General features: G+C 53.8%; 2 protein-coding genes across 12 annotated transcripts in view; both read left to right on the top strand.

Moving 5' to 3' along the window:
• The window catches only part of EFR3B (EFR3 homolog B), a 316,353-nt gene that overhangs the window by 98,507 nt on the left and 193,379 nt on the right, over positions 1 to 24,467 (top strand). The gene's annotated exons all lie outside the window — the stretch shown is intronic.
• ADCY3 (adenylate cyclase 3) overlaps positions 1 to 24,467 on the top strand; it is a 42,551-nt gene that overhangs the window by 3,299 nt on the left and 14,785 nt on the right. For 3 of the 5 annotated variants that reach the window (XM_064411497.1, XM_064411498.1, XM_064411496.1), the window contains exons 1-12: positions 422 to 530; positions 8,633 to 8,782; positions 11,520 to 11,650; positions 15,163 to 15,274; positions 15,488 to 15,615; positions 16,948 to 17,106; positions 17,188 to 17,350; positions 21,431 to 21,571; positions 21,673 to 21,815; positions 23,608 to 23,769; positions 23,849 to 23,936; positions 24,029 to 24,145. In XM_064411497.1, the coding sequence (XP_064267567.1) occupies positions 8,681 to 8,782; positions 11,520 to 11,650; positions 15,163 to 15,274; positions 15,488 to 15,615; positions 16,948 to 17,106; positions 17,188 to 17,350; positions 21,431 to 21,571; positions 21,673 to 21,815; positions 23,608 to 23,769; positions 23,849 to 23,936; positions 24,029 to 24,145 (1,446 nt within the window). In that variant the 5' untranslated portion in view covers positions 422 to 530; positions 8,633 to 8,680. Of the gene's footprint in view, positions 1 to 421; positions 531 to 8,632; positions 8,783 to 11,519; positions 11,651 to 15,162; positions 15,275 to 15,487; positions 15,616 to 16,947; positions 17,107 to 17,187; positions 17,351 to 21,430; positions 21,572 to 21,672; positions 21,816 to 23,607; positions 23,770 to 23,848; positions 23,937 to 24,028; positions 24,146 to 24,467 lie in introns of those variants that run through there. The other 2 variants (XM_064411500.1, XM_064411499.1) reach the window with 2 other exon arrangements.

A 24,467-nucleotide genomic window follows, 5' to 3' on the forward strand; every position in this document is an offset into this window, starting at 1 on the left:
GAATGGGGTGGGAGTTCCATGGATGGAGGAGAGATGGCCAGGCAGGTGCGGGAGTGGGGTGGGAATGGAGCAGGGAATTGTGGAAAAAGGATTGGGAATGGACAGGAAATGATATTGGAATGGTAAGAATGGAAAGAGAATGGGTTGGGAAAGGAATAGGAGTGGATTTGGAATGGTGGGAATGAGGTGGGAATGGGGCAGGAATGGGCTGGGAATGGGGGCTGGGAATGGTGGGAATTCCATGGATCGATGGGTGCTGGCCGGGCAGGTCCAGGAATGGGGTGGGAATGAGTAGGGAATGGGCTGGGAATGGGCTGGGAAAGGGATGGGAATGGTGGGAATGGAGTGGGAATGGTGGGAACGGGCAGGGAATGGGATGGGAATGAGGTTGGAATGCTGGGAGCGGTGTGGGAACGGCGCGGATCCTGCTGCTGGCGGCCGCCTCCTGCGGCGGGCACGCGCTGCTCCTGGGAATCCTGCAATTCCAGAGGGGCCCCGGCGGCGCCGAGCCCGGCCAGCTGGCCAGGCAGGTGCGGGAACGGGCTGCGAATGCGCTGGGAATGGTGGGAATTCCATGGATCGAGGGGTGCTGGCCAGGCAGGTGCGGGAATGGAGCCGGAATGAAAAAGGAACGGGTCTGGGAATGTGGTGGGAATGAGGTGGGAATGGGTGGGAATTCCATGGATCGATGGGTGCTGGCCAGGCAAGTGTGGAATGGAAAGGTAATGGGGTGGGAATGGAGCAGGAATGAAAAAGGAATGAGGCAGGGAATGGTGGGAATTCCATGGATCAAGGGGTGCTGGCCAGGCAGGTGCGGGAATGGAAAGGTAATAGTCTGGGAATGGGGCGGGAACGGGCTGGGAAAGGAATAGGAGTTGATTTGGAATGGTGGAAATGAGGTGGGAATGTGGCAGGAATGGGTTGGAAATGGTGGGAATTCCATGGATGGAGGGGAGCCGGTCAGGCAAGTGTGGAATGGAGTGGGAATGGGGTGGGAATGGAGAGGGAAAGGTGGGAATGGACAGGGAATGGAGACAAGGAATGGGCTGGGAATGGTGGGAATTGCATGGATGGAGTGGTTCTGGCCAGGCAGGTGCAGGAATGGAGCAGGAATGAGTAGGGAATGGGGTGGGAATGATGGGAATGGAAAGGGAATGGGCTGGGAATGGGCTGGGAAAGGAATGGGACTGGATTGGGAATGGAGTGGGAATGGAGCCGGAATGAAAAGGGAACGGGGCTGGGAATGGTGTGGGAATGGGCTGGGAATGGTGGGAATTCCATGGATCGAGGGATGCTAGCCAGGCAGGAGTGGGAATGGGTTGGGAATGGGGCAGGAATGGGGCAGGAATGGGCTGGGAATGGTGGGAATTGCGTGGATGGAGTGGTTCTGGCCAGGCAGGTGCGGGAATGGAGCGGGAATGAAAAGGGAATGGGGCAGGGAATGGTGGGAATGGAAAGGGAATGGGCAGGGAATGGGCTGGGAATGGGCTGGGAAAGGAATGGGACTGGATTGGGAATGGTGGGAATGAGGTGGGAATGAGGTGGGAATGGGCTGGGAATGGGCTGGGAACGGTGGGAATTCCATGGATCGAGGGGTGCTGGCCAGGCAGGTTTGGGAATGGAGCAGAAATGAGTAGGGAATGGGCTGGGAATGGGCTGGGAATGGGCTGGGAAAGGGGTGGAAATGGTGGGAATGGGGTGTGAATTCCATGGATTGAGGGGACATCACCAGGCAGGTGTGGGAATGGGGCGGGAATGGAAAGAGAATGGATAGGGAATGGTGGGAATGGGCTGGGAATGGGCTGGGAACAAAAAGGGTGGGAGTGGGGTGGGAATGGTGGGAATAGGCAGGGAATGGGACAGGAATGAGTCTGGAATGCTGTGAATGGACAGCGATTGCTGGGAATGGTGGGAATGGAGTGGGAATGGACAGGGACTGGGCTGGGAATGTTGGGAATAGGGTGGGAATGGACAGGGAATGCAGTGGGCATTCCATGGATTGAGGGGTGCTGGCCAGGCAGGTTTGGAATGGAGCAGGAATGGGGTGGGAATGAACAGGGAAAGGGATGGGAATGGTGGGAATGGGGACTAGGAATGGGGTGGGAATTCCATGGATTGATGTGTGCTGGTCAGGCAGGTGCAGGAATGGAGTAGGAATGGGCAGGGAATTGTGGAAACAGGATTGGGAATGGACAGAGAAAGGATAGGGAATGGGGGCTGGGAATGGTGGGAATTCCATGGATCGAGGGGTGCTGGCCAGGCAGGTTTGGAAATGGGGCAGGAATGGGCTGGGAATGATGGGAAGGGGCAGGGAATGGGGTGGGAAAAGACAGGGAATGGGGACTGGGAATGGAAAGAGAATGGACAGGGAATGGGCTGGGAATGGTGGGAATGGAATGGGAATGGTGAGAATTCCGTGGATCAAGGGGTTCTGGCCAGGCAAGTGTGGGAATGGAGTGGGAATGGGGCGGGAATGGTGGGAATGGTCAGGGACTGGACAGGGAATGGTGGGAATTCCATGGATTCTGGGGAGATGACCGGGCAAGCACGGGAATGGAAAAGGAATGGGATTGCAGTTTTCCCAGGATTTGGGATTTGGGATCGGAGCTTTTCCTGGAGGATTTGGTAACTGGGATCTCAGTGTTGGAGCTTTTCCCACAGGATTTGGGATCTGGGATTGCCTCTGTGCTGCAGTTTTTCCTGCGAAGTTTGGGATCGGGGATTGGAGCTTTTCCCACAGAATTTGGGATTTTGGATCTCCTCCATGCTGGAGTTTTTCCTGAAGAATTTGGGATCTGGGATTGGAGCTTTTCCTGCAGGATTTGGGATCTGGGATTGCCTCTGTGCTGGAGTTTTTCCTGCGGAATTAGGGATTTGGGATCAGAACTTTTCCTGCAAAATTTGAGATCCGGGATCGGAGCTTTTCTCACAGAATTTATAATTTGGGATCGGAGCTTTTCCCCCAGAATCTGGAATCTGGGATGGGAACTTCTCCTGCAGGATTTGGGATCTGGGATCCGAGCTTTTCTCACAGGATTTGGGATCCGAGATCTCCTCCGTGTTGGAGCTTTCCCCCCAGAATTTGGGATCTGGATCACAATTTTTCCCCACAGAATATTTGGGATTCAGGATTGGTGCTTTTCCCGCAGAATTTGGGATTTGGGATCTCCATGTTGGAGTTTTTCCCCACAGGATTTGGGATCTGGGATCCGAGCTTTTCTCACAGGATTTGGGATCCGAGATCTCCTCCGTGTTGGAGCTTTCCCCCCAGAATTTGGGATCTGGATCAGAATTTTTCCCACTGAATATTTGGGATTCAGGATTGGTGCTTTTCCCGCAGAATTTGGGATTTGGGATCTCCATGTTGGAGTTTTTCCTGCAGGACTTAGGACCTGGGATTGGAATTTTTCCCGCAGAATTTGGGGTTTGGGATCCAGGATCTCCTCCATGTTGGAGCTTTTCCTGCAGAATTTGGGATCTGGGATTGGAACTTTTCCCACAGAATCTGGGATTTGGGATCAGAGCTTTTCCCACAGAATTTGTGATCTGGGATCTGAACATTTCCCGCAGCATTTGGGACTTGGGATGGGAGCTTATCCCACAGGATTTGGGATCCGGGATCGGAGTTTTCCCCACAGATTTTGGGAGCCACGATCCCCGTGCCGGAGCTTTTCCCACCGAATTTGGAATCTGGGATCCGGAATCTCCTCCTTGCCGGAGCTTTTCCCGCTAAATCTGGGATCCAGGAAGTGTTTTGGATCTGGGATCACATCAGGGGAGTTTTTTTGGGATGAGACTCATGGAAGGGCAGCGGGACGCTCGTGGAAAAGCAGCTGGAATGGGATGGGTGAGAGGATTCCCAGGATTTTCAGGATTCCCAGGATTTTCCGCATTCCTGGGATTTTCAGCATTCCCAGTGTTCCCGGCTTTCCGTGGCTATCCATGGGAATGGGATCCAGCCAATGGGGACAGGATCCAGCCAATGGGGACAGGATCCAGCCCGTGGGATCAGGATCCATCCCGTGGGAATGGGATCCAATCCGTGGGTCAGGATCCAGCCAATGGGGACAGGATCCAATCCATAGGGACAGGATACAATCCTGTGGGATCAGGATCAAATCCATGGGATCAGGATCCATCCCACGGGATCAGGATCCAACCCTAGGATGGGATCCACCCCATGGACCTGGACCAATCCCATGGGATCAGGATCCAACCCAAAGATGGGATCCATCCCATGGGTCTGGATCAATCCTGTGGGATCAGGATCCAATCCAACAGGTCAGGACCCAGCCAATGGGGTCAGGGTTTAATCCATGGGGACAGGATGCAATCCTGTGGGAGCAGGATCCATTCAGTGGGATCAGGATCCATCCCACGGGATCAGGATCCAACCCTAGGATGGGATCCGCCCCATGGACCTGGACCAATCCCGTGGGATGAGGATCCAATCTATGGAATCAGGATCCAATCCATGGGATCAGGATCCAATCCATGGGATCAGGATCCAGCCAATGGGATCAGAATCCAATCCATAGGGACAGAATCCATTCCACGGATCTGGATCAATCCTGTGGGATCAGGATCCAATCCATGGAATCAGAATCCAGGCCATGGGATCAGGATCCAATCCATGGGGATAGGATACAGTCCTGATCAGGATCCATTCCATGGGGTCAGGATCTAATCCATGGGATCAGGATCCAACCCAGAGACAGGATCCATCCCGTGGATCTGGATCAATCCTGTGGGATCAGGATCCGTCCCATGGGATCAGGATCCAATCCGTGGGATCGGGATCCAATCCATGGGAACTGGATCCAGCCAATGGGATCAGGATCCAACCCAGAGATGGGATCCATCCCATGGATCTGGATCAATCCTGTGGGATCAGGATCCAGTCCATTGGATCAGAATCCAATCCATGGGGTCAAGATTCAGCCCGTGGGAACAGGATCCAATCCGTGGGATCGGGATCCAATCCATGGGAACTGGATCCAGCCAATGGGATCAGGATCCAACCCAGAGATGGGATCCATCCCATGGATCTGGATCAATCCTGTGGGATCAGGATCCAGTCCATTGGATCAGAATCCAATCCATGGGGTCAAGATTCAGCCCGTGGGAACAGGATCCAATCCGTGGGATCGGGATCCAATCCATGGGAACTGGATCCAGCCAGTGGGGTCAGGATCCAACCCAGAGACAGGATCCATCCCACGGATCTGAGTGAATCCTGTGGGATCAGGATCCAATCCATGGGGTCAGGATCTATCCCACGGATCTGGGTCAATCCTGTGGGATCAGGATCCAATCCATGGAAATGTGATCCAATCCATGGAATCAGAATCCAATCCATGGGGTCAGGATCCAACCCAAAAATGGGATCCATCCTGTCGATCTGGATCAATCCTGTGGGATCAGGAATTAATCCATGGCATCAGGATGCAGGCCATGGGATCAGGATCCAATCCATGGGATCAGGATCCATCCCATGGGATCCAGATCCAATCCAAGATGGGATCCACCCCATGGACCTGGACCAATCCCGTGGGATCCCCCAGGATCCACCCCCTGCCCTGGATGTTCCCGGTGGGACAGATCGGGATCACTCCCAAATTTTTGGCCGTTCCCAGGAATGCGGATTCGGAGCCTGGCCGTGTTTTTCCGGAACTTTCTCGCTCCGAGCGCTGCAATTCCCAGGGAATGGCGCCACGTGATCCACTCGGAGCTGCTGCCTTCCCCCGGGATCCCCCGGGATCCCCCGGGATCCCGGCCCAGCTGCCGCCTTTTTCCAAAACATCTCCGGGATTTCGAACCCCGGGAATCCCACGGGATGCTCCTGGAGCCGCTTTCCCCCCCCGAATTCCCGATGTTTATCCCAAAGCGGGATCTGAGGTTTTTCTTCAGGGTTGGAACAAAGATCGGGGCCACGCTGGATCCGCTCATCCCGGAATTCCTCCTTGTTCTTCCCAAAGATCCCGTGATCCCAAATTCCCACGGGTTCTTCCCAAAGATCCCGTGATCCCAAATTCCTGCTGGTTCTTCCCAAAGATCCTGTGATCCCAAAATCACACTGTTTGTTCCCAAATGTTCTGTGATCCCAAATGCCAGCTCTTTTATCCCAATGATCCTGTGTTCCCAAATTCCCAGTGGTTCATCCCAAATATCTCACGATCCCAAATTCCTGCGGTTTCCTCCTGAAGATCCCATGATCCCAAATTCCCAGTCTTTCTTCCCAAAGATCCTGTGACCCCAAACTCCTGCTGTTTGTTCCCAAGGATCCTGTGATCCCAAATTCCCAGTTTTTCATCCCAATGATCCTGTGATCCCAAATTCCAGCTCTTTCTTTACGAATATCCCACAATTCCAAATTCCAGCTCTTTCTTCCCAAGCATCCTGTGATTCCAAATTCCCAATTTTCTTCCCAAAGATCCTGTGATCCCAAAATCCCACTGTTTGTTCCCAAATGTTCTGTGATCCCAAATGCCAGCCCTTTTATCCCAATGTTCCTGTGTTCCCAAATCCCAGCTGTTTCTGCCCAAGCATCCCGTGATCCCAAATTCCTGCTGTTTCCTCCTCAAGATCCCATGATCCCAAATTCCCAGTCTTTCTTCCCAAAGATCCTGTGATCCTAAATTCCTGCTGTTTGTTCCTGAATATCCTGCGATCCCAAATTCCTGCTGTTTCTTCCCAAAAACCCTGTGATCCCAAATGCCAGCTCTTTTATCCCAGTGATCCCGTGATCCCAAATTCCTCCTCTTCCTTCCCAAAGGTCCAGTGATCCCAAATTCCCAATTTAATTTTGAAGATCCTATTATCCCAAATTCCCACTGGTTCATCCCAAATATCCCATGATCCCAAATTCCTGCTCTTTCATCCAGAATGTTCCGTGATCCCGAATTCCTCCCCTTTGATCCCGAATGTCCTGTGATCCCCAATTCCCACCATTCAATCCCGAAGATCTCATGATCCCAAATCCCCGCCATTTGATCCCGAAGATCCCGCGATCGAAACGTTTTCCTCTTTCATCCCGAATGTTCCGCAATCCCGAATTCCTGCTGCTTTTCTGAAATATCCCCGATCCCAAACCCCCGCCATTCCATCCCGAGTATCCCGTGATCCCAAATTCCCGAATATCCCCCCGATCCCAAATTCCCGAATATCCCCCAATCCCAAATTCCTGCCCTTTCTCCCCAAAGATCCTGTGATAACAAATTCCCATTGATTCTTCCCAAAGATCCCATGATCCCAAATCCCTGCTGTTTCTTCCCGAATATCCCACGATCCCAAACTCCTCCTATTTCATCCCAAAGATCTCATCATCCCAAATTTCCGCTGTTTCATCCCGAAGGACCTGCGATCCCAAATTCCTGCCTTTTCTTCCCAAAGATCCTGTGATAACAAATTCCCATTGGTTCTTCCCAAAGATCCCATGATCCCAAATCCCTGCTGTTTCTTCCCGAATATCCCACGATCCCAAACTCCTCCTATTTCATCCCAAAGATCTCATCATCCCAAATTTCCGCTGTTTCATCCCGAAGGACCTGCGATCCCAAATTCCTGCCTTTTCCCCCCAAAGATCCTGTGATAACAAATTCCCAATGATTCTTCCCAAAGATCCCATGATCCCAAATCCCTGCTGTTCCATCTCGAAGATCCCTGATCCCAAGTTTCCACTGTTTGATCCTGAGATCCCAAATTCCCTCCAATCCATCCCAAAGACCCTGCGATCCCAAATCCCCGCCGTTTCACCCCAAAAATCCCTGATCCCAAATCCCCGCTGTTTCACCCCGAAAATCTCTGATCCCAAATCCCCGCCGTTCCATCCTGAAGATCCCTGATCCCAAGTTCCCACTGTTTGATCCTGAGATCCCAAATTCCCTCCATTCCATCCCAAAGACCCTGCGATCCCAAATCCCCGCTGTTTCACCCCAAAAATCCCTGACCCCAAATCCCTGCCGTTTCACCCCAAAAATCCCTGATCCCAAATCCCCGCCGTTCCATCCTGAAGATCCCTGATCCCAAGTTCCCACTGTTTGATCCTGAGATCCCAAATTCCCTCCATTCCATCCCAAAGACCCTGCGATCCCAAATCCCCGCTGTTTCACCCCAAAAATCCCTGACCCCAAATCCCTGCCGTTTCACCCCAAAAATCCCTGATCCCAAATCCCCGCCGTTCCATCCTGAAGATCCCTGATCCCAAGTTCCCACTGTTTGATCCTGAGATTCCAAATTCCCTCCATTCCATCCCAAAGACCCTGCGATCCCAAATCCCCGCCGTTTCACCCCAAAAATCCCTGACCCCAAATCCCCGCTGTTTCACCCCAAAAATCCCTGATCCCAAATTCCCGCCGTTCCATCCCGAGCATCCCAAATTCCCAAATTCCTGAGTATCCCGTGACTGATCCCAAACCCCGCTCCCAGCTGCTGTCCAACGTGGCGCTGTTCACCTGCGCGGTGGGCGCCATGTTGTACATGATGGCCGACCGGAAGCACCGGAAGGCGTTCCTCCCAAATTCCCGCCGTTCCATCCCGAGCATCCCAAATTCCCGAGCATCCCAAATTCCCGAGTATCCCCCGATCCCAAATTCCCGAGTATCCCGTGGCTGATGGCGGCTCCCGCCCCCAGCTGCTGTCCAACGTGGCGCTGTACGGCTGCGCGGTGGCGGTGGGCGCCATGTCGTACGTGATGGCCGACCGGAAGCACCGGAAGGCGTTCCTGGAGGCGCGGCAATCCCTGGAGGTCAAACTCAACCTGGAGGAGCAGAGCCAGCAGCAGGTGGGGACGCCGGGAACGCCGGAACGCCGGGAAACGGGGATGGGAATGGGAATGGCGGGAGTGGGAATGGGATTGGGGATGGGATTGGGAATGGGAGTGGGATTGGAATGGGAGTGGGATTGGGGATGGGCATGGAATTGGGAATGGGAATGGGAATGGGGATGGGATTGGAATTGGGAATGGGATTGGAATAGGAATGGGCATGGAATTGGAAATGGGATTGTGAACAAGATCAGGAACAGGAATGGGATTAGGAATGGGGCCAGGAATGGGAATGGGCTGAGGATGGGATTGGTAATAAGAATGGAAATGGGGCCAGGAATGGGAATGGGATTGGGGATGGGAATGGGGATGGGAATGGGGTGAGGATAGAATTGGGAATAAGAATGGGAATGGGATTGGAAATGGGATTGTGAACAAGATCAGGAATGGGAATGGGATTGGGAATGGGGCTGGCAATGGGGCGGGGATGAACTCGGGAATGGGGTCTGGATTGGGATTGGGATTAGGGCGGGGATGGGATTGGGGATGGGAATGGGATTGGGGATGGGATTGGGGTGAGGATGGGATTGGGAATGGGAATGGGAATGGGAATGGGAGTGAGATTGCAAACAAGATCAGGAACGGGAATGGGATTGGGAATGGGGCCAGGAATGGGAATGGGGTGAGGATGGGATTGGGAATAAGAATGGAATGGGAATGGAAATGGGATTGCGAACAAGATCAGGAACGGGAACGGGATTGGGAATGGGGCGGGGATGAACTTGGGAATAGGGTCAGGAATGGGATTGGGGTTGGGATTCGGGTTGGGATTGGGATTGAGGCAGGGATAGGACTGGGATTGGGGTGGGGATGGGATTAGGAATGGGAATGGGGCCAGATGGGAATTGGGATTGGATTGGGAATGGGATTGGGTTGGAAATGGGATTGGGAATGGGAATGCAGCTAGGAATGAGAATGGGATTGGGAATGGGATTGGGAACAGGAATGGGATTGTGAATGGGGATGGGAATGGGGCTGGGAATAGGATCAGGAATGGGATTGTGAATAGGATAGGAATGGGCTGTTCCTCGGGAATCTCCTGGGAATGAGGACAGGGACACGGAGCCGTTGCTCTGGAAACGGATCTGCCTCACGCCGGCGTTCCCAGCAGAATTCCCGGGTTCCCGGGGGAAAATCCACCTCGTTAGCAGAGTTCCGTGTGTTTCACGGAAATTCCCACACGGAGATGGGTGGATCCTTCCCTGCTCCAGCTGGAGGAACTGCCCTGATCCAGGGATATTGATCCCTGATCAATCCCTGATCCAGGAATATCGATTCCTGATCAATTCCTGATCCACCCTGGATCCATGCATAATCCAGTCCTGGATTTAGGATTTGGGATGTGGAATGTGGGATGTGGGATTTGGGATGTGGGATTTGGGATGTGGGATGTTGGGTGTTGGATCTGAGATGTGGGTTTAGAATGTGGGATTTGGGATTTGGGATGTGGGATGACTGGATTTGAGATTTGGGATTTAGGATGTGGGATGTTGGATTTGGGATTGGATTTGGGATTTGGGATGTGGGATGTGGGATGTTGGATTTGGGATTTGGGATCTGGGATCTGGGATCTGGGATCTGGGATGTGGAATCTGGAATTTGGGATTTGGGATGTAGGATCTGGGTTGTTAGATTTGGGGTTGGGTTTGGGATTTGGGATGTGGGATTCAGTGCTTTTCCATGGATGGCTCCCGCCAGGAACAGTTTAATCCCGTTTCGCTCCGTGGGGAAGCTCCCAGGGATCTTTGGGAACCTCGGCACAGATCCCTTCCCTTTCTTGGTCCGACCTTTCCTTGGACACTGCCAGGGATCCAGGGATTCTCTGGGAATTCCAGCCCAGCCGGGAATTCCTTCCCAAATCCCACCCCAAATCCCTCCTCTTTCCCAGGGAATTCCCTCCATTCCCAGCTCTCCCAGCCTGGGATTGGATCCATCCCCACCCCAACTCCTCCTTGAGAAGGAATTTTGGGAATTCCCTGGGAATTCGGGACTCCAGGAAGGGTCTCCCTTCCCTTCTCCATCCCCAAAAATTCCATAAAAATCCCTCGGGATGGATCCTGAGCATTCCAGATCCCAGAATCCCGGAATGGTTTAGGATGGGATCCACGGACCTTCAATCCCATCCCACATTCCAACCCCAATCCCAAACTGCTCCAACCTTTCCCAGGACAGTCCCAGGGGTGAACCAACCCCTCCCCTCTGCACCACACCCGACTTTTCCCGGAATTCCAAATGTTTTCCCCCAGAATTACCAATTTTACCCCAAATTCCCTTCTCTTTTCCATTCCCAAATTCCATAAAACCCCCTTGGGATGGATCCTGAGTGTCCTTGATCCCAGAATCCCAGAATGGTTTGGGATGGGATCCATGGACCTTCAATCCCATCCCACATTCCAACCCAGATCCCAAACTGCTCCAACCTTTCCTTGGACACTCCCAAGGATGAACCAACCCCTCCCCTCTGTGCCACACCCAGATTTTCACAGAATTCCCTTCTCTTTTCCATTCCCAAATTCCATCAAAATCCCTCGGGAAAGATCCTGAGTGTCCTTGATCCCGGAATCCCAGAATGGTTTGGGATGGGATCCACGGACCTTCAATCCCATCCCACATTCCAACCCCTCCCCTCCGCGCCACACTGGACGTTTTCCCCCGGAATTCCCGACGTGTTTTTCCCGGGAATGCTGTCCCCCAGGAGCGGCTGATGCTGTCCATCCTGCCCAAGCACGTGGCCGACGAGATGCTGAAGGACATGAAGAAGGACCCGAGCCAGAAGGAGCTGCAGCAGTTCAACACCATGTACATGTACCGCCACGAGAACGTCAGGTCAGCGCCCCGGAATCCCGGGAAAACATTCCCGGGACACTCCCCAAATCCCCAAAAATCCCCCCGCTTTACATGCGGAAAGTGCTCCCGGAAAACCGGCGGGAAAATCCCCGAAATTTCCGTCCTGTGCGGAAAAACGGTCGAGGGGAATAATGGGAATTCCCCAAAATCCACCTGTTCCATGCCTGGGAAACATTCCTGGAAAACCCATGGGAATTCCACAAAATTCCCCCTTTCTGTGTTGAAAATGTTCCCAGAAAACCGGCGGGAATTCCCGAAATTTCCCCCATTCCACGTGGAAAACGTTCCCGGAAAACCAGCGAGAATTCCCCAAATTCCCCAATTCGGCACAGAAAACATTCCAGGGAAACTGGTAGGAATTCCCAGAATTCCCGCTGTTCTGTGCAGAAAACTCCCTGGAAAACTTGCGGGGATTCCCAAAATTTGCATAGAAAATGTTCCTGGAAAAGCAGCAGGAATTCCCAGAATTCCAGCATGGAAAACTTTCCCTTGAAACCAGTGGGAATTCCCAAAATTCCCCCGTCCCACGCAGAAAACATTCCCAGAAAATCAACAAGAATCCCAGAAATTCCTCCTGTTCTGTGGGAAAAACGTTGCCAGGAAAGTGGCAGGAGTTCCCAAAATTCTGGCATAGAAAACGTTCCTGGAAAACTGCTGGGAATTCCCAAATTCCCCCATTCTGAGTGGAAAACGTTCCCGGAAAACCAGCGGGGAATTTCCCCAGAATTCCCCCGCTCGGTGCAGAAAACATTCCCGGAAAAATGCTGAGAATTGCCAAAATTCCAGCGTGGAAAACATTCCCAGAAAACCAGCGTGAATTCCCAAAATTCCCCCATTCTGCATGGAAAACATTCCCGGAAAATCAGTGGGAATTCCCAAAATTCCCCCATTCTGCACGGAAAACGTTCCCAGAAAACCGGTGGGAATTCCCAAAACTGGGATTGAGTTGGGATGGAGTTTTCAGGGCATCGTTTTTTGCCGTATCCAGGATTTTTTTTTGGGAAAATGGGAATGAGGAAGTCGGGATTGAGTTTGTTGTGTGTCGTTTTTCCCTTATCCCGGATATTTTTTTTTGGGAAAACAGGAAGTGGGAAGTCGGGACTGAGTTTGTGTCACCACATCCAGGATTTTTTTGGGAAAAATGGGAATGAAGAAGTTGGGATTGAGTTTGTTGAGCGTCGTTTTTGCCTTATCCTGGATTTTTTTTTTTTTTTTTTTTGGGAAAACAGGAAGTGGGAAATCCGGGCTGAGTTCATACATCCAGATTTTTTTTTTTTTTTGGGAAAACTGGAAATGAGGGAGTTGGGATTGAGTTTGTAGAGTGTGATTTTCACCAGATCCTGGATTATTTTGGGAAAACTGGAATGAGGGAGATGGGATTGAGTGTGTATTGACACATCCGGGATTTTTTTGGAGGAAAACGGGAATGGAGAAGTCAGGATTGAGTTTTTCAAGTGTCGTTTGCACCGGATCCAGGATTTTTCTTGGGAAAACGGGAATGAGAAAGTCAGGATTGAGTTTGTTGGACGTCATTTTTGCCTTATCCAGGATATTTTTTTTGGGAAAAGGGGGAATGGGAGAAATTGGGACTGAGTTTGTATCGCCACATCCGGGATTTTTTGGGGTGAAAACAGGAATGAGAATGTCAGGACTGAGTTTCTTGAGCGTCGTTTTTGTCTTATCCCGGACATTTTTTGGGGGGAAACTGGGACTGGGGGAAGTCGGGACTGAATTTGTATCCCCACATCCGGGATTTTTTTTGGGGGGAAGACTGGGAATGAGGAAGTCGGGACTGAGTTTGTATCACCACACCCGGAAGTTTTTGGGGTGAAAACAGGAATGGGGATGTCAGGATTGAGTTTGTCGAGCGTCATTTCTGCCATATCCAGGATATTTTTTTTGGAAAACGGGGAACGGGGGAGTTGGGATTGAGTTTGTAACCCCACATCCGGGATTTTTGTTTTTGGGAGAATGGGAATGGGGAAATTGGGATTGAGATCATGTCTCCACATCCGGGAATGTTTTTGGAAAAACAGGAATAAGGGAGTTGGGATTGAGTTTGTATCATCACATCCCGAACAGACTTTTTTTGGAAAATGGGAATGGGGGAAGTCAGGGCTGAGTTTGTATGACCACATCCGGGATTTTTTGGGGGGAAAACAGGAATGAGAATGTCAGGACTGAGTTTGTTGAGCGTCGTTTTTGTCTTATCCCAGATATATTTTTTGGGGGAAACTGGGAATGGGGGAAGTCGGGACTGAGTTTGTACCGTCACATCCGGGATTTTTTTTGGGGTGAAAACAGGAATGGGGGTGTCAAGATTGAGTTTGTCGAGTGTCGTTTTTGCCTTATCCCAGATATTTTTTTTTGGGAAAACGGGCAATGGGTGAGGTTGTGACTGAGTTTGTATCCCCACATCCGGGATTTGTTTTGTGGGGGAAACTGGGAATGGGGGAAGTCAGGACTGAGTTTGTATCGCCACATCCGGGATTTGTTTTGGGGGAAAAAAGGACTGAGTTTGTTGAGTGTCGTTTTTTGCAATATCCAGCTTTTTTTGGGGAAAATGGGAATGGGGGAAGTCGGGACTGAGTTTGTATCCCCACATCCGGGATTTTTTTGTGGGGAAAAGAGAAATGAGAATGTCAGGACTGAGTTTGTCGAGCGTCGTTTTTGTCTTATCCCGGATATTTTTTTTTGGGAAAACTGGGAATGAGGAAGTCGGGTCTGAGTTTGTATCGCCACATCCCAGAATGTTTTGGAAAAACAGGGAAAAGGAACTGGGATGGGGTTTGTACCATCACATCCCAAACAGACTTTTTTTGGAAAATGGGAATGGGGAAGCCAGGATAAAGTTTGTTGAGCGTCGTTTTTGCCACATCCAGGAATTTTTTTTGGGAAAACTGGGAGTGAGGAAGTTGGGACTGAGTTCGTATCACCAGATCCGGGATTTTTTTTGGGAAAACTGGGAATGAGGGAGATGAGACTGATTTTGTATGGCCTCATCCAAGATTTTTTTGGGGTGAAAACAGGAATGAGGTTGTCAGGACTGAGTTTGTCAAGCACTGTTTTTGCCTTATCCCGAATGGTTTTTTTTGGGAAACCGGGAATGGGGGAAGTCGGGACTGAGTTCATATCCCCGCATTCGGGATTTTTTGGGGAGAAAACAGGAATGAGGAATGTCAGGACTGAGTTTGTTGGACGTCATTTTTGCCTTATCCAGGATATTTTTTTTGGGAAAACGGGGAATGGGAGAAATCGGGACTGAGTTCGTACCCCCGCATCCGGGATTTTTTTGTGGGGAAAACAGGAATGGGGAATGTCAGGATTGAGTTTGTCGAGCGTCGTTTTTGCCACATCCAGGAATTTTTTTTGGGAAAACTGGGACTGGGTGAAGTCGGGGCTGAGTTTGTGTCCCCGCATCCGGGATTTTTCCGGGATGGGGGGAAGCGGGGTGCCGGGGCTGATCCGGGGGCGCTGTTCCCGCCCCGCAGCATCCTGTTTGCGGACATCGTGGGCTTCACGCAGCTCTCGTCGTCCTGCAGCGCCCAGGAGCTCGTCAAGCTCCTCAATGAGCTCTTCGCCCGCTTCGACAAGCTGGCCGCCGTGAGTGCGAGTCCCAAAAACCCCGCAATTCCCAAAAAAAATATAAATCCGGGATGGCGGCGAGGAGGTTGGGAATGTGCGGGGGGATGGAGGCGTCCCCGCCCCGATGGGTGGGGAAGGGAAATCTGGGAAAAGGGTTTGTGCTGGGATTTGTGCGGGATTGTGGGTATTCCGGAACTATCCGGGGGTTGTCCCGGAATTCTGGGCTGCCAGAAGCATCACCAGCTGCGGATCAAGATCCTGGGGGATTGCTACTACTGCATCTGCGGGCTGCCGGAATTCCGGGAGGACCACGCCGTGTGCTCCATCCGGATGGGGCTGGCCATGGTGGAGGCCATCGCGTAAGGAACGGCGGGAACGGGGACGGGAACGGGAGTGGGGACGGGAACGGGAGCGGGGACGGGAACGGGAAAGGGGATGGGAATGGGAGCGGGGATGGGAACGGGGATGGGAATGGAATTTGGGATGGGGATGGGAACGGGGACGGGAACGGGGACAGGAATGGGGACGGGAAAGGGGATGGGAATGGGAATTGGAATGGAATTTGGGATGGGGACGGGAATGGGAACGGGGACGGGAACGGGGACGGGAATGGGAACAGGGATGGGAATGGGAATGGGAATTGGAATGGAATTGGGGATGGGGATGGGGATGGGAATGGGGATGGGGATGGGGATGGGAACAGGAATGGCGATGGGAACAGGGATGGGGATGGGAATGGGGACGGGAACAGGGATGGGAATGGGGACAGGGACGGGAATGGGGATGGGGACGGGGACGGGAACGAGAACGGGAATGGGAACGCAGACGGGAATGGGAATGGGAACAGGGACGGGAATGGGAATGAGGACAGGAACGGGGACAACGATGGGGATGGGGATGGGAATGGGGAAGGGAATGGGAATGGGAATTGGGATAGGATGAGATGAGATGAGATGGGATGGGGACGGGGACAGGGATGGGAATAGGGATGGGAACCGGAATGGGAATGGGAACAGGGATGGAAATGGGATGGGATGGGGATGGGATGGGGATGGAAATGGGAATGGAAATGGGATGGGGATGGAAATGGGAATATGGGAATATGGGAATATGGTAATGGGGAACGGGCTTGGGGTATGATCACTGACAATGGAGGTCGAGCTCTGCTGAGAACACATTCCCTGCGGATTGTCTGCGTTCCCCGCGGATACTCCGCATTCCGTGCTGACATTCCCCATTCCCCATGAGCACTCCCATTCCCTGTGACCACTCCCTGTCCCCACGGCCACCGCGGTGTCCCCGTGCCCAGCTCGGTGCGGGAGCGGACGTGCACGCCCGTGGCCATTCCCCATTCCCCATTCCCTGTCCCCACGGCCATTCCCTGTCCCCATTCCCATTCCCTGTCCCCACTCCCGGTGTCCCCATGGCCACTCCTGGTGTCCCCACGGCCACTGCGGTGTCCCCGTGCCCAGCTCGGTGCGGGAGCAGACGCGCACGGCCGTGGACATTCCCCATTCCCCATTCCCTGTCCCCACGGCCACGGCGGTGTCCCCGTGCCCAGCTCGGTGCGGGAGCGGACGCGCACGGCCGTGGACATTCCCCATTCCCCATTCCCTGTCCCCACGGCCACCGCGGTGTCCCCATGGCCACTCCCGGTGTCCCCACGGCCACGGCGGTGTCCCCGTGCCCAGCTCGGTGCGGGAGCGGACGCGCACGGCCGTGGACATGCGCGTGGGCGTGCACAGCGGCGCCGTGCTGGGCGGCGTGCTGGGCCAGAAGCGCTGGCAGTACGACGTCTGGTCCACCGACGTCACCGTGGCCAACAAGATGGAGGCGGGCGGCATCCCCGGGTGAGTGTCCCCGCCGGGGGCGGCCGCGGGGACCTGGTGACACCGCGGTGACGGCGCGGTGACGGCGGTGGCCGCGGGCAGGCGCGTGCACATCTCGCAGAGCACCGTGGACTGCCTGAAGGGCGAGTTCGAGGTGGAGCCGGGCGAGGGCGGCTCGCGCTGCGACTACCTGAGGGACAAGGGCATCGTCACCTACCTGGTGGTGGTGCCCAAGCAGGGACTGCGGCACGGCGTCAACGGCGTGGTGAGTGGCGCCGTGGGGACAGCGGGGACACCGGGGACACTGGGGGCGTGGGTGTGGGGACATTGCCACTGACCGTGTCTGTCACTGACCGTGTCCCATGGCGTGGTGAGTGGCGCCGTGGGGACAGCGGGGACAACGGGGGCGTGGTGTGGGGACATTGCCACTGACCGTGTCTGTCACTGACCGTGTCCCATGGCGTGGTGAGTGGCGCCGTGGGGACAGCGGGGACACTGGGGGCGTGGGTGTGGGGACATTGCCACTGGTCATGTCAGTGTTGTGGTGAGTGGAGCTGCTGGGGACAGCGGGGACAACAGGGATACCGGGGACATGGGTGTGGGGACATTGCCACTGACTGTGTCCCATGGCATGGTGAGTGGCGCCGTGGGGACACTGGGGTGTGGGGACACCCAGGATGACCATGTCTGTCACAGACCTTGTCCCAGGGCATGGTGAGTGACACTGCTGGGGATATTGGGGACACTGGGGACATGGGTGTGGGGACATTGCCACTGGTCATGTCAACGGTGTGGTGAGTGACACTGCTGGGGACACTGAGGACATTGGGGACACTGGGGACATGGAGTGTGGGGACACTGTCTCTGATCGTGTCCCATGGAGTGGTGAGTGACACTTCTGAGGACAACAGGGACACTGGGGACATGGGGTTTGGGAACATTGCCACTGGTCATGTCAACGTTGTGGTGAGTGGCACCGTGGGGACAGCAGGGACACCGGGGACATGGGTGTGGGGACATTGCCACTGACCGTGTCCCATGGTGTGGTGAGTGGCGCCGTGGGGACACTGGGGACACTGGGGACACGGGTGTGGGGACATTGCCACTGACCGTGTCCCATGGTGTGGTGAGTGGCGCCATGGGGACAACGGGGACACTGGGGACATTGGTGTGGGGACATTGCCACTGACCGTGTCTGTCACTGACCGTGTCCCATGGCGTGGTGAGTGGCGCCGTGGGGACACCAGGGACACCAGGGACACTGGGGACATGGGTGTGGGGACACCTAGGGTGACCATGTCTGTCACTGACTGTCCCATGGTGTGGTGAGTGACACCGCTGGGGACACCAGGGACACCAGGGACACTGGGGACATGGGTGTGGGGACATTGCCACTGACCGTGTCCCATGGTGTGGTGAGTGACACTGCTGGGGACAGCGGGGACACTGGGGGCGTGGGTGTGGAGACATTGCCACTGACCGTGTCTGTCACTGACCGTGTCCCGTGGTGTGGTGAGTGACACTGCTGGGGACACCAGGGACACCAGGGACACTGGGGACATGGGTGTGGGGACACCTAGGGTGACCATGTCTGTCACTGACTGTGCCATGGTGTGGTGAGTGGCGCCGTGGGGACAGCGGGGACACTGGGGACAGCGGGGACATTGAGGCCATGGGTGTGGGGACATTGCCACTGACCGTGTCCCATGGCGTGGTGAGTGGCGCCACGGGGACAGCGGGGACACTGGGGACATCAGGGTGTGGGGGACACCCAGGGTGGCCGCACCCCACCACAGACACTGTCACTGAGCATGTCCCATGGCATGGTGACACTGCTGGGGACACTGGGGACATTGGGGACACTGGGGTGTGGGGACACCCAGGGTGACCATGTCTGTCACTGACCGTGTCCCATGGCGTGGTGAGTGGCACCGCTGGGGACACTGAGGACACTGGGGACAGGGGTGTGGGGACATTGCCACTGGTCATGTCCGTGTTGTGGTAAGTGGCACCTCTGGGGACACTGGGGACACTGGGGACATGGGTGTGGGGACACTGACCGCGTGCCATGGAGTGGTGAGTGGCGCTGGCGGTGGGGACACCAGGGACACTGGGGACATGGGGTTTGGGGACACCCGTGGTGTGCGTGTCACTGATCATGTCCCACAGCGTGGTGGGTGACACTGTGGTGGCACTGCTGGGGACAACGGTGAGGAGATGGGCTGTGGGGACACTGTCACTGACCGCGTGCCACGGCCTAGCGAGTGACACTGGTGGCAGTGGTGGCACTGAGGACACCATGGTGACCATGTCCCACCAAGGACACTGTCACTGACCTTGTCCCATGGTGTGATGAGTGACACTGGTGACACCGGTGACATGGTGACACCCACCATGGCCCTGTCCCCTGCAGAAGCTGTCCCTGACCTGGTGGGTGACACAGGTGACACCAGTGACACGGTGACACAGTGACACCCACCATGACCCTGTCCCCTTCAGAAGCTGTCCCTGACCTCATCCCACAGTGACAGTGACAGTGACATGGAGTGATGGGTGACACAGTGACACGGTGACACCCCCCACGCCCTGTCCCCAGCAGAAGCTGTCCCTGACCTCATCCCACAGTGACAGTGACATGATGTGATGAGTGACACAGGTGACACAGTGACACGGTGACACAGTGACACGGTGACACAGTGACACCCACCGTGTCCCTGTCCCCCCTGCAGAAGCTGTCCCTGACCTGATGGGTGACACTGGTGACACTGGTGACATGGTGACACGGTGACACGGTGACACCCACCATGGCCGCTGTCCCCTGCAGAAACTGTCCCTGACCTCATCCCACAGTGTGATGGGTGACACCAGTGGCACTGGAGACATGGTGACACCCAGCACGCTGCTGTCCCCTGCAGAAGCTGTCCCTGACCTGATGGGTGACACAGTGACACGGTGACACGGTGACACCCACCGTGTCCCTGTTCCCCCTGCAGAAGCTGTCCCTGACCTGATGGGTGACACTGGTGACACCGGTGACATGGTGACACCCACCATGGCCTTGTCCCCCCTGCAGAAGCTGTCCCTGACCTTGCTGCACAGCATAATGGGTGACACGGTGACACAGTGACACCCATCATGCCCTGTCCCCTGCAGAAGCTGTCCCTGATCTGATGGGTGACACTGGTGACACCAGTGACACGGTGACACAGTGACACCCACCATGGCCCTGTCCCCTGCAGAAGCTGTCCCTGATCTGATGGGTGACACTGGTGACACCAGTGACACGGTGACACAGTGACACCCACCATGGCCCTGTCCCCTGCAGAAGCTGTCCCTGACCTGATGGGTGACACAGTGACACGGTGACACAGTGACACAGTGACACTGGTGACATGGTGACACCCACCACACCCTGTCCCCTGCAGAAGCTGTCCCTGACCTCATCCCACAGTGTGATGGGTGACACCAGTGGCATGGTGACACTGTGACACCCACCATCCCTGCAGAAGCTGTCCCTGACCTGATGGGTGACACAGTGACACGGTGACACAGTGACACCCACCGTGCCCTGTCCCCCCTGCAGAAGCTGTCCCTGACCTTGCCCCATGGCATGATGGGTGACACTGGTGACACGGTGACACAGTGACACCCCCCACGCCCTGTCCCCAGCAGAAGCTGTCCCTGACCTCATCCCACAGTGACAGTGACATGGACTGATGGGTGACACAGGTGACACAGTGACACGGTGACATAGTGACACCCACCATGCCCTGTCCCCTGCAGAAGCTGTCCCTGACCTTGCCCCATGGCATGATGGGCGACGTGGGTGACACTGGTGACACGGTGACACCCCCCGTGTCCCTGTCCCCTGCAGAAGCTGTCCCTGACCTGATGGGTGACACAGTGACACAGTGACACGGTGACACAGTGACACAGTGACACCCACCGTGTCCCTGTCCCCTGCAGAAGCTGTCCCTGACCTCACTGTACAGCATGATGGGTGACACAGTGACACAGTGACACTGGTGACACGGTGACACCCACCATGCCCTGTCCCCAGCAGAAGCTGTCCCTGACCTCATCCCACAGTGTGATGGATGACACAGGTGACACTGGTGACACAGTGACACCCCCCGTGTCCCTGTCCCCCCTGCAGAAGCTGTCCCTGACCTCATTGTACAGCATGATGGGTGACACAGGTGACACTGGTGACACAGTGACACCCCCCGTGTCCCTGTCCCCCCTGCAGAAGCTGTCCCTGACCTTGACCCATGGCATGATGGGTGACGTGGGTGACACCGGTGACACGGTGACACAGTGACACCCCCCGTGTCCCTGTCCCCAGCAGAAGCTGTCCCTGACCTCGTCCCACGCCGTGTCCCCGGCCGCCGTCACCACCAACGGCAGCCTGAGCCCGGAGCCGCCCGAGGACGCCGAGCGCGGCCGCAGCAGCTCCGCCGAGCTCGACGACGACGACGACTCCGAGGTACCGCCATCCCCCTGGTGTCCCCGGCGTGTCCCCAACGTGTCCCCAACGTGTCCCCAATGTGTCCCCGCGGTGTCCCCGCGGTGTCCCCGGGCCCGCAGGCGCCCAACCCGTCGTTCCCGAACCCGCGGCGGCGGCTGCGGCTGCGGGACCTGGCGGAGCGCGTGGCGGGCGCGGCGCAGAACGAGCAGGAGCTGCACCGGCTGCTCAACGAGGCGCTGCTGGAGCGCGAGTCCATCCAGGCGTGAGTGACTCCCGAAAATTTAAAAAAAAATCTGGAAATCCCTCAAAATCCCTCAAAATCCATCAAAATCCGTGAAAATGCACTAAAATTTAAAAAAAAAGATCCTGGAAATCCGTCAAAATTCCTCAAAATCCATCAAAATCCCTGAAAATGCACTAAAATTTAAAAAAAATCCTGGAAATCCGTCAAAATCCATCAAAATTCCTCAAAATCCCTCAAAATCCACAAAAATTTAAAAAAAAATCCTGGAAATCCATCAAAATCCCTCAAAATTCCTCAAAATCCCTGAAAATCCACAAAAATTTAAAAAAAAAAAATCCTGGAAATCCATCAAAATTCCTCAAAATTCCTCAAAATCCCTCAAAATCCACAAAAATTTAAAAAAAATCCTGGAAATCCTTTAAAATCCCTCAAAATCCATCAAAATCCCTGAAAATCTACAAAAATTTTAAAAAAATCCTGGAAATCCGTCAAAATCCCTCAAAATCCCTCAAAATCCCTGAAAATCCACAAAAATTTAAAAAAAAATCCTGCAAATCCGTCAAAATTCCTCAAAATCCCTCAAAATCCCTGAAAATCCACGAAAATTTAAAAAAAAGATCCTGGAAACCCCTCAAAATCCATCAAAATCCACAAAAATTGAAAAAATCCAACCCAAATCCCCCCCAAAAATGAATTAAAGTCCCTTAAATAATAATAAACAAAAAATTTCTGATAATTTCCAAAAATTTTTGGAATAGTCATGGAAATATGCAAAAATTATCAAAATCATGAAAAGTATTGCCAAAAGTTCCCAAGAAATCTTGAAGTCGCAAAAATTTCCAAAAATTCATGAAAATTTTCAAAAAAATATGCAAAATTCTCAAAAATTCCCCCGAAATCCCCAAATTCCTGAAAATTTAAAAAAAATCCCACAAAAATTCAGAAATTCACGAAAATTCCTGAAAAATCCCAAAGATTTCCAAAATCCCAAAAATTCCTAACAATTCCCAAAAAATCCCAACAATTCCTGAAAACTCCCCAAAAAATTAAAAAAACCTCAAAAATTCCCAAAAAATCAAAAAACCTCAAAAATTCCCAAAAAATCCCCAAATTCTGAAAATTTCTGGAACATTCTCAAAAATTCCCCTGAATTGCCAAAAACTCCCCAAAATTCCCGAAAATTCCCCAAAAATCCCCAAAAAATCCGGAAAATACCCAAAACTAAAATAATCTCAACATTTCTCAAAAATTCCCCGCAAAAAATTGGAAAAAATCCCAAAAAATTCCCAAAAAATCCCAAAAAATCCCAAGAAATCCCAAAAAATCCCAAAAATTAAAAATAAATCCCCAAAATTCCCAAAAAATTCCAAAAAATCCCCAAAAATCCCCAAAAAAATCCCCCAAAATTCCCCAAAAATTAAGAAACCCCCAAAAATCCCAAAAAATCCCAAAAATTCCCCCAAAAATCCCCCCAAAATCCCAAAAAAATCCCAAAAAAATCCCAAAAATTCCCAAAAATTAAAAATAAATCCCCAAAATTCCCAAAAAATCCAAAAAAATTCCAAAAAATCCAAAAAAATCCCAAAAACCCCAAAAAAATCCCCAAAAATCCCCTAAAAATTCCCCAAAAATCCCCAAAAATCCCCAAAAATTAAAAATAAATCCCCAAAATTCCAAAAAAATTCCAAAAAAATCCCAAAAAATCCCAAAAAAATCCCCCAAACCCCCCAAAATTCCCAAAAACTCCCCAAAATTAAAAAATAATCCCCAAAATTCCCCGGAATCTGACGGGCGCCGTGGCGTCCCCCAGGCTGAAGGGCAAGAGCACCTTCCGCCTGTCGCTGCGCTTCACCGACCCCGAGATGGAGACGCGCTACTCGGTGGAGAAGGAGAAGCAGAGCGGAGCCGCCTTCAGCTGCTCCTGCGTCGTCCTCCTCTTCACCGCCCTGGTGGAGGCCGCCATCGACCCCTGGTAGGGCGGGGACACCCGGGGGCGCGCCGGGTGACACCGCGCTGTCCCCGCTGACCCTCCCCGCGGGGTTTTTGGGCAGGCTGGTGACCAACTACGTGACGTTCGCGGTGGGCGAGGTGCTGCTGCTCGGGCTCACGCTCTGCTCCTTGGCCGCCGTCTTCCCCCGGGTGAGGCCTCGGGGACGTCGCGGAGGCGCCTCGGGGACGTCCCCAGCGGTTGTGCCACCCCCGGTGACCGATCCGCGTTGTCGTCGCCGCAGGCTTTCCCCAAAAAGCTGGTGGCCTTCTCCACCTGGATCGACCGCACGCGCTGGGCGCGCAACAGCTGGGCCATGGCGGCCATCGCCATCGTCACCGCGGCCGACATCGTGGACATGGTGAGGGGCCACCCGCGCGCTGGGGGACGCGCTGCGCCTGCTGCCACCCCGGCCTCGTGTCCCCAGCTGGGGAGTGCAGGGCGGTGGCCAACGGGGCCACCTCGGGGTGGTGGCACTGAGGAGAGCACAGATATTGCAGCTCCATCACCCTGGTGGCCATGGTGGCCACCCTGTCCCTGTGTCCCCAGCTCAGCTGCCATGGGGAGCACAGGGCGGTGGCCAGTGGGACAACAGGGCCACCATGGGGTGGTGGCTGTGAGGAGAGCACAGATATTGCAGCTCTGTCACCCTGGTGGCCATGGTGGCCACCATGGCCTCATGC

Source organism: Passer domesticus, chromosome 3 (assembly GCF_036417665.1).
Source record: "Passer domesticus isolate bPasDom1 chromosome 3, bPasDom1.hap1, whole genome shotgun sequence".
Lineage (NCBI taxonomy): Eukaryota > Metazoa > Chordata > Aves > Passeriformes > Passeridae > Passer > Passer domesticus.